Raw genomic sequence first — 10,710 nt, 5'->3', positions numbered from 1 at the left:
AGTTTTAAATAGGTTTAATATTGTTTTACCATTAAATTTGACACTAATTAATAATGTAGACATTAATAACGTTACTAGTTAAGTTATATCTTTTTTTATATGTTAGAAAAATATAACTAAAATTTTTTTGTAACATTTTTTCTCTTAATTTTCTTTTGGTATAAAATTTTAAATCCTAACTATCAATCATCAACGCTTCAAAATTAAAGGAATAACTTTTATATTGGTAATCGTTGGTGGATTGATTTTACTTACATACTGAAACAAAAAGCTATTGGCTCTTTAATATGTGAATTGTTTGTGTCAAATTTAATGGTGGAACAATATTGGACCCGTTGAAACTATTTTTGTCGATGAAAAGTGCATCTTTTCCTATTTTTTTTATTATATTACTTAGCTTGAAGCCTCTAATTAGCAAAATTTAAGGCAAAATATAATTACTAAATATTTATAAGAAAAAACATTTCAATCCTCAATATTCTTATTAAACAAGTTTGATGAGCAAAAATTGAAGCTCATGAATATCGACAAATGCACCAAATCGTACAAGTAATACTATGGTGAGTGGATATCGTTCCCACGATGATTAAGAGGTTGAACAAACAAATTTTTTATAAAAAGTCTAATTAGATTAATAAAATCTGATTATGATTGATGATCAGAGAAGGCAAGAGAGTATCTTAGTGAGAGCCTTCAGAATCTTGAATGTTGAATGCTAGGATGTCACGGACAGTGAATTTTGAATGATAAGGGAAGACACTGACGATGAGAGTCAAGGGCTTTCGAGATGTTTATGCTCTTAGGAAAAGCAACCTTGTTTATTTATCTTGAAGTTTGCAAAAATCTTTCACGATAAAATCTTTAGTAACTAATTTCTAATTCCTTAACTCCTCAGTTTCTCAAGCATTAATTAGGTGTCACTTTAATTAAACAAGAGATTAAGCACACAAACTAATTTTAAATTCAATTAAGATTTAAAAATAGTCTTTAGGTCGAATTATACGTCACGTATTCAAACTAGTCATGTCAAGTTAAATATTAAAAAGAAAACATAAATTCTAAAAGTTGTTCTAATTTGAATTATATGTCACTTATTCAAAATTAGAGTGATTGAAAATCATGTATGTGTCACACACTAATTGAATCACTATTCCTAACCGAATTCAAATAGTCATGTGAAAGAGTTTTCAAGCTTTGATTCAAATATCAAAATATTCAATTATAATAAAAGAATCCAAGAAGAATTAGCTTACCATTCGATTCACTAATCCGAATGAAGAACGAATAACTCAATCATGAAATAGCTAGATCAATGTAAGACTTCAAAATAAAATAAACGTAAATTAATCATCCATAAAAAATATTAGAGCTCCTAACCCTTTCATAGAGAATTAGTTACTCATGAAAAAGTCCTCTATGAGCTATGCTCACTTATTTATAGCCTAAATTCTAGAATTCAAATTCAAAACTAAACTAATCTTATCCGTCGAAGAAGAAGATAAGATAACTATCGTAATCTTATCTTTCAAAGAGAAAGATAAGGTATTGACTTGAAATTCAAATTCAAAATAAAAATTTAATTTCAAACTCTAACAACCAAATCTCTTATGCTTCTAGAGAGAATTAATAACTAATCTTTTAGATCTTCAACTCTTTTGAATGTGATTAAGGCTTCTAATGATGTGGATAATTAAGTTTGGGTCTTAATTTGTTGAATCTTCGACGTTGAGAGTTGTAATTATAGTTAATCCGGACTTGAATTAATGAAGGATTGAGCAAAAGTCCCAAGAAATCTACTTCCAGGGATGTATGTACACTTGTAGAGGAGCAGGTCCGCCAGGCGTGGAGCCTAGGCCACCGAGCGTGGGAGAGCAAGTTGGGGAGTCCGCCAGGCGTGGTAGGAGGGCCGCTGGGCGTGGGAACCTTCCGTCGGGCATGGAGCACCTCCGACGGGCATCGCTTGCGTGAGAATGTGTCACGCAGGCATGCCTCTTGTGCCGTGGCTTCGTTTTTCTTGGGTCACGCTCCTTGGGCTACGCCTTTATTTTTTTGTCCTTTCTTTGTGAAAAAGCCTTGATTTTTGCTATTTTTTGAGCCCAAAATTTCTGAAAACATAAAAACACTATTCCAACTCTAAATATTTGATTATTTATTAAATTATATTCGAAAACATAAGAAATTTAATTAAAACCTAAGAAAATAAATAAGAAAAAAAATTAAAAATTGCTTAAAATAACTTGTCATCACAACACCAAACTTAAAACTTTGCTTGTCCTCAAGCAAAAAGAAAGATAAACGGAGTTTAGCTTAATAAAAGAGATTTGAAAAGCTTTTAAGATTTGAAAACAAAAATTGGGGTTTATGATAATTATTTGTGGTTGCATTTGGCTACTCTTATCCTTCATGAATCTTGCGTACTTAGGATTAGGAGTTTTCAAAAACTGAAACTCGAATTATATTATGAGATTTCTTTTGAATTTGTATGACTTGGAGGCAGTCACTTTTTATTTGAATTTAGAGAAAGATCTTCGCAGTTTTTTACTCTAAGAGTTCTATCGCAAGACCACTTTTAGTGGTTTTTCCATGGCACATTCACCTCACAAGCACATAACTAGGGTTTTGATCTAGACATCGATCCCTAGAGCCTCTTTGGACTTCTAAATATTTTGTCGTAAGGCAACTCGTTAAACGGGCTTTCAATCGATAATTCTGGTCCAGTTGGCCCAAGTTACCAGGTGATAAATCACCCCTTAGATTTACTGACCCAAGTCTATCCTTAGAAAAAAAACACCACAGGCACATAACTAGATCCTAATCATTGGTGCTCAAAGCCTTGGAACTTTTGATTTTTTTTTATCTTTCCATTTTTTGTCACTACTCCAAGGAATTGATGATTGAAATCCCATAACACTTCTTTAAATTTCTGCTCTTGAAGATTCTTCTTCTGTTTTCTTAAGATTCAAGCATTTCAAATCTCTTCAAATACAACCACATATTCTTAAGCACCTCCGCTGTTTGTTTTTGAATAATTTAGTTCAATCCCTTCATCAAGATATTCTCCATAAAAATAGTTACTGGGAGAACAGCTTTCAAATTTTAAGTATAAGATGAGAAAAGAATGATAGAATAAGAAAGATAGAGTATGCTATGTATTCAGGGAGAGAAAAACAAGGAGAATTAAAACAGAAAAGATGAAAGTAAAGGAGAAGAAAATAACTAACCACCAGTAGTGATAATTTATCTTATTCCGATCTTACCCGAGTTTGTTCAGTTATCATTACTGCTTCTTGTGTCAGTCTTTTATGATCCATAGTGTTACCAACACCATACTTAGGGGTTGACACCAAACTTAGAGTTTTAGAGAATTTTTCTAATAGGTGTAAACTTTGGATAGAAGTATACGTGCATAAAGAACAAGATAGAACCTAAATAACGTGAGTTTTTTTTAGAATAAACGCAATTAAAAAGGGTGAAAATATGTATGCAACAGAGGAAGGTGAAGGAAAATAAGAAGATGATGATGATGACTAAAACCTCTTAAACAAAAACAAGAAAGAAAATGCTAACCATGGTTGGGTTGCCTCCTAACAAGCACTTCTTTATCGTCACTAGCTTGATGTTGAATATCCTAGTTTGGTGGTTGGGGTATCTCACACCTTCCCTAGTGTCATCTTTTATAAGCCATGTATTGTCCAATTCTTCTTTAGCTTTGGAATATGAAGGGTCTTCAAGGATTCCTTCGTCCACAACTTCTTGGACTAGGGTATCAACCAAATCAATGGACATGCAATCCTTTGCTTGTTTTAATTCGCTTGGATATTGTATGGCTTTAAAGACATTAAAGACTATTTGTTCTTCATGAATTCTCAGTGTGACCTCTCCTCTTTCAACATCAACAAGTGCTTGTCCGATGGTCAAGAATGGTCTTCTTAGGATAATTGAGGCATCCTCATCTTCTTCCATGTCAAGAGCTATGAAATCGGCAAAAAAGATGAATTTTTCAACTTTGACCAATCCATTTTCCACTATCTCATTTGAAAATTTTATTGATCTATCAGCTACGTGTAAGGAATCTGAAAACTTCCTGGATCCTTTAGTTTTTGTGGTAGTTTTCTTTGAATGATAGTACTGCATTCCTTGGTGAGAATTACCTTCTTATCTTATTGAAAAGGATCTTTTCTTGGTCAATAGTTCTTTTATAAATTTGGAATAGAGAGACATTTGTTCAAGGGGCTCAATAAACAGAATGTTGATTTGTAACTTCTTGAAGACATCTAAGAATTTTGAAAAGTTTTTCTCTTGATCTTGCTTCTTGAGCCTCTAAGGGTATGACTGTATGAGATTCTCAAATCATAGATTTTTACTTTGTCTTTTTTTGAATTCTGTTGATGTGGGAGTTTCTTCTAAGTTTTCCTTTCTTTGTTCCTTTAGAGGGTCTTCGATTGTCTTTTTGTTCTCCTTGGGGGTACTTTATTGATCACTATTCCACTTTTTAGGGAGATGGCCTTACATTCTTCTTTAGGATTTGCTATGGTGTCACTAGGAAGGAAAGTGGTGTCCCTTTCTGCTAGTTTCTTGGCCATTAGGGATGGCAACGGGTCCCCATGGGGACGGGGACATGCCCCCCGCCTCCCGCCCCCAATATCTGTCCCCGTCCCCGCCACGTCCCCATGATGGGTAACGGGGACTTCGTATCCGCCGAGGACCTAGGTCTTTGCGAATATCCGTAGATTTTTGTAAAAATTAATAAAAATTAAAAAAAATGAAAAAAATTAGAGAAAATCAAAGATCATCCTCAATTGCCATTATAAACATAATATCCATAGTCTTTAAAGACTTAAATAGCAATAACAACAAACATATCCATAAACAATCAAATATTACATAAACAACCAACCATATTCATAAACAACCAAATAAAGTTCATGACATCATAAAAACATAATTCCACCATCTCAATCTTCCTTTCATCCCGTAATGGTAGTGATGGTAGATTCCGACTTACTTGAATCCTACATCGACAAGAAAATAATTTAAAGTTAAAATCATATAATAACTCAATAAGTCAATAATATAAAAACATAGTGTGTTATATGTAATTTAATAGTTTACTTACGTCAACATCTCCTTCAATGTTATGAATTGTGTAGCACTCAAATCCTATGTTAGTTATGGTGCCAAGTTCATTTCAAAGCCAATCTTAATTACACATTAGAGCCTCTAATGTGTCCGGACGCAACCTACTACGATGTAGCGTAACAAATCGACTACCAGTACTAAATGAAGATTCAGAGGCAATGGTAGAGATAGAAATCGCCAAACAATCCCTAGCAATAGCTTGCAAAGTAGGAAACTTCGCTCCATTTGACTTCCACCAATTTAAGATATCAAAATCATGTTCAGTTTGTGGTACCGGTCTCTCTTCAAGATAATAATCCAACTCACTCTTTGTATTAATAAATGCGGATTCATCACTTACATGTGCAGCAAAATCAGCTTGCCAATCTTCATGACTGAACTTCCTCCCCTTTGAACTTGAAGGAATTGATGGTGGTGGCGGCATATCTAATTGAGCAGCTTGGTCTCTCTCTCTTCCTTTTGTTGCATATTTTAAAACTAAATCTTGCACTACCCTTTTCACTTGACCAATTACAACACATGCCTCCATCTCACCATATATTTTACGAAAAAAATTCAATAAATACATCTTGTACCTAGGATCCAAAAGAGTCTCAATAGCCATAACTGTATTAATCACACTCCAATACTTTTCAAACTTAGTTATCATACTAGTAGCCATCATTTCAATTATCTCATTTCCATAATTTTGCAATCCATCAAAGCCAACTTAATCACACAAATCTTAGGAAAATAAAGATTTGATGTAGGATAAGTTGTTCCAAAAAATAATTCAGTCACATCAAAAACTACCCTCAATCTTTGAAAAATTTCATCTGTCATATCCCAATCCTTCTCACTAGGCAAAGATTTATATTGACTCTCACGCAATGACAATCTTTCAAACACATCTCTATACATAATTGCAACTTCAAGCATCAAAAATGTTGAATTCCACATAGTTTTACAATCAAGACAAAGATTTTTTGTGTAGGGTATTTTAAGTTGCGCACATGTTTCCTTAAAATTTTCTTCTCTTTTAGGTGTTACAGTCCAATAATGAACACTATCCCTCACCTTTTCAATAGCATGTGAAATAAGTTGTAACCCATCCTTGACAATCAAATTTAATATATGCGCACAACATCGCATGTGAAATAATTTACCACCCAAGATAAAGTTTTTATGTGACATTTTAGTCAAAATATTCTCAATCATAACGTCATTAGTACTGCAATTATCAATAGTCAAAGTGGATACCTTCCTATCAAGATTCCAATCCATCAAACAATCCACAAGAACCTCCGAAAGTACCTTAGCCGTGTGGGGAGCCGGCACATATATAAACCTGTAATGATAATTTAGTACAATTATAAACAAGACAGCTTTGCAATTATATAAACAAGACAGCTTCACAATTATATACAAGACAGCTTTGCAATTGTACACAAGAACATATCGCAATTGTATAAACAAGACAGCTTTGCAATCATATAAACATTAGGAAGAACCTATAATGATAATATTATTACCTCACAAGACAGCTTTGCAATTTCCAAAAATCATCAATGTAATGAGCTGTGATAGCCATATAACCTTTGTTTTGGTTGCTTGCTGTCCACATATCAGTTATAATTACAACTCGACTTTTATTACGCTCAACGACATTCATTGTCTTTGATGTCTCATCATTGTAGAGCTTCAAGATGTCACTCTTTAAAGTGTTGCGAGTAATCACTTTGAAGAGAGGTTGCAAAGCATTGCAAAATCGTCGAAACCCAATGTAGTCCACAATAGATAGCGGATACTCGTGAAGACAAACCATAACTGATAACTCTTTCCTTGCATTTTCTTGGTCGAAAGTATATGTACCAACCACAACTGTTTCTCCACTAGTTGTTGGAGTTATCTTCATCATACATTGTCTTATATCTCTAGTGGTGCAGAGCTTGCAACTTTTGAAGTGATCACGTAAGTGCGAAGTGCTTTGTTTTGGGTCACCAAGTAGCTAATTTGCAATAATTGCATTCAACCTTTAATTTTCCCTTGATTTCCACAATCTTGAAGTGATTCCACACTTCGGAGGTTAACTTCCTCTTTCAAACACCACTTGTAGAGTTTGTCGTTCCTTCATTATTAATTGCGGTATCCGTTTGTGGTTCTTGAGGTTGAGATTGAGGAGTCTTTTGTGTAGTTTGAATATTAGTGCCTATAGGTTCTTTCGATGGAGTACTCTTCTCAAAAGTATTACTCAATGCATCCGAAGAAGACATTCTATAAATCATGAAATATAAATCATAAATCAAAATCACTTTAATCCAAAATCAAATAAAATAAAATCGTGAGTTACAATTGTCAATTACTTTACCTATATTATAAATGTTTCAGAAGACACATAGATTAAAAGCCTAATGCTAAAATTCAAAATTGATACATGAAATTAATATTTGCTATTCATGTAACTGAAGAGATGGATGAATATTCTTTAAGCATGCTTCAAAGGGAATCAACAGAATTAGAAAATTAATAAATATCTATGATATTATTAAGTAATAATCAGGGACCAATTTTGTGGCTCATTGAAAATTGAAGCTGTCAGATAATGTACAACAAATTTTTGTTTTTATCTTAATAAAATCTTGTCTGTGATCGTTTCAATGGTAAACAACATTTTTGGAATTCATAGATTTTCTAAATATTTTTTAAACAGGAAATATTGCATGTCGATATCAAACCCAGGATGAATGTTGCAAACTTTTTAGATTCAAAAATCACATTGACCCGGTAATGATCACTAGAAAATTATAAAAAAATCAAAATACCAAAATAAAAATCAGAATTAGAAATTCAGAACTCTAAACCTAATTACCCTAAATAAAAAATTCAGAATCAAATCAACCCTAAATAGAAATCATAATCAGAAAATTCAGAACTCCAAACCTAATTACCCTAAATCAGAAATCCAGAATCAAATCAACCCTAAGTAGAAATCAGAATCAGAAAATTCAGAACTTAGAAACATAAATTCTAAAACCACAAGACTGACTTATCCGACGGAGAAAAGAGGCAGACTAGCAAAGAGCCTAAGACCAGCGATTAGGAGAGGACGACGTGGCCGCGATAGTGAGATCGAGACCTGCAGTGAGCGACTGAGCCACTCAGGAGTTGGGAGGCGGCGCTGAGGAGAGGAGACGAGAAGGAGAGGAGAGGAGACGGTCAGCGATGTTCTAGAAGGAGAGGAGGGGAGACGCGGAGTTCAGCGGTCGGCGGTGTTCAAGAAGGAGAAGAGACGAGACGAGACTGATGGTTTCACGGTGAGGAGTGAAGAGGAGGAGATGAGTCTGTCTCTGAAGCAGTAAAGTGACGGCTAGGGTTTCTCCAACAATGAATCACATATTATATGTATACCAAGGACATTTTTATCTTTTCATATACACAGGGATTTAACAGGTCTCCACGGGGCGGGGATCTCTATCCCCGCCCCCGCCCCATTTATTATACGGGGCCTCGTTCCCCGTCCCCGCGGGTAGAAATTACCCCCCATACTTGCCCCCCGGGGGGAAATCCCCGTCCACCCCCCGAAAATTTTTGCCATGCCTATTGGCCATCTATCCCACTTGCACCTCTAGGTTTCTTATGGAAGCTTCTTGGTTTTTAGAAATTGCCCTTGATTCTTGCATGAAGGCCTCAGTGGCTTGAGATAGTTTTTCAACCGTAAGCTCAAGAGGTGATTTTTTATGATTGGTTGGTTGATATGAATTGCTGAAGTTTCTTTGTCCTTGGTTACTCCAGCCAAAGTTGGGATGATTCCTCCAACTAGGATTATAATTTTTTTAAAAGGGATAGTGCTCTGTCCTTAAGGAATGTCCTATGAATTTTACTTGTTCATAGACTGAATAGTCCCCAGTGTATAAATCATACTGTTCACTTGGATATTCTCCTCCACACATATCACATGAAACTTGACTTCTGATGGCTGCTACTTGATTCTACTCGATTTGTCTTGTGAGTGAATTTATTTGTTTGGCCATCGCCTCGCTCCGTGCTAGAGAGCATTTACAGTTTCCAATGCCTCGTGAGTAATCACACCTTGGTTCGATTCTTAGAATCGATCTTTTCCCCTCTCCCCGTGTGTATGAGTGTGATAATGAAAAAAATAATAATAATAAACAAGAACAATAAAATTTTATTTCACTAGATTAAAAATTGGTTATATAAATTAAATGATATTATTATATATAATATCATATATCGTGTGTTGCACTAGAATTTCAGACTCTACGATTCAATAGAACAGTGAAATAAATAGCGATGTAATTGATGAACAAAGGGGAAGAATAATACCCTATTTGGGTCAGAGTTTAACTCCAAGAAAAATATCTTTTATAATTTTTTCTACTGCATTATGGTCACTCTCCTCTCAATATAACAATTTCATGTAACTAACTTTGCTCTGCTGGCAGGGGTTATGATCTGCTGTGGTGTTTCCTCATCCCACATTGTAGTCCTTCATCCATTGGGGCTTCTTCCTGATTTTTGGCTTCTTGGGCTCAGGTGTCAAAGGCCCAACTCCACTCTCCTGCTCTGATTTTCCATCTTCATTCTCATCAATTGGGCTCTCTTCACTTGTGCTAATATTTAGTGAGCTAATATTTATTCCTACCTCTACGACGACTTTGTCTTCAAGGTCAATTTTAGGAAACAACATTTGCAACTCAACAGCATCCTCCCAAGTTGTCTCTCTGCATGTGGCACCTTCCCAATCGACCAGCAATTGCACACGAGACCCTACTGATGTTGAAACGATGCAACGACCAAGTATCGCCGCATGTTGCGACTGGAGGGATGGAGGCAATTCCAGCAACACTCCAATGTCATCCAGTGGTGCTCCTTGGAATCTTTTCAACACCATACATGAAAAACTAGGTGCATTGCACTTGATAAAGGTAAGTCCAAATAGTAAGCCACTTTTTCCACCTTCTTGGCAACATGAAAAGGTCTATAATAATGTTGTTGGAGTTTATTGTATCCCTGGCCTATTAGATAAAGCTACCTATAAGGCTTCACCTTCAATAAAACCCAATCCCCACTGCAAACTGCTTCTCCCTACGATGTTGATCAGCCTATTTTTTTCATCTTCTCTTGAGCTCGCTGTAGAGTATACCGTAGTTTTCGATCCAAAGCATCTCGAGTTCGAAATAATTCATCCATTGCTAACACAGTAGACGAGCCAGGATCATAGCCAGGTAAGGTTTGTATAAGGAAGCCATAAAGTGCCTCATGCAGTGATATATGTATGGAGGAATGGTAAGAACAATTATAGCAAAATTCAGCCCACATAAAAAATGCAGACTATCTCTTCGGATAGGAATGTGTAAAGATGCATAGGTACTGCTTGAGACATCGATTCACCACCTTGGTTTGTCCATCACTCAGTGGGTGATAGGCAGTAGTGTAGTCCAATTTTGTCCCACTGAATTCAAACAGATGGCACCAGAGCTTTTTTTCTGAGAAAAATGGGGTCTCGGTCCAAAACAGTTGCCTTGGAAAACCCATGAAATTTCACTATAGAGCTGAGAAAAGCCAAAGCTG

At 35.4% G+C, this 10,710-nt stretch overlaps 2 protein-coding genes across 2 annotated transcripts; both read right to left on the bottom strand.

The window, feature by feature from the left end:
- Nucleotides 1–5,200: 5,200 nt before the first annotated feature.
- Nucleotides 5,201–5,743, bottom strand: LOC140182191 (zinc finger BED domain-containing protein RICESLEEPER 2-like). The gene has a single exon (XM_072228324.1). The coding sequence runs from the start codon at nt 5,741–5,743 to the stop codon at nt 5,201–5,203; it is 543 nt and encodes a 180-aa protein (XP_072084425.1).
- A 65-nt stretch (nt 5,744–5,808) lies between these two features.
- LOC112778092 (zinc finger BED domain-containing protein RICESLEEPER 2-like) lies at nt 5,809–7,033 on the bottom strand. Its single transcript, XM_025822457.1, has 3 exons — nt 6,651–7,033; nt 6,379–6,466; nt 5,809–6,231 (listed from the first exon to the last, which is right to left on the bottom strand). Exons 1-3 carry the CDS (start codon nt 7,031–7,033, stop codon nt 5,809–5,811), a joined length of 894 nt encoding a protein of 297 aa, XP_025678242.1.
- Between the last annotated feature and the right edge of the window lie 3,677 nt (nt 7,034–10,710).

This window comes from Arachis hypogaea, chromosome 19, assembly GCF_003086295.3.
Source record: "Arachis hypogaea cultivar Tifrunner chromosome 19, arahy.Tifrunner.gnm2.J5K5, whole genome shotgun sequence".
Lineage (NCBI taxonomy): Eukaryota > Viridiplantae > Streptophyta > Magnoliopsida > Fabales > Fabaceae > Arachis > Arachis hypogaea.
The sequence above is the reverse complement of the archived record's forward strand: the minus strand, read 5'-3'. Positions and strand labels throughout refer to the sequence as shown.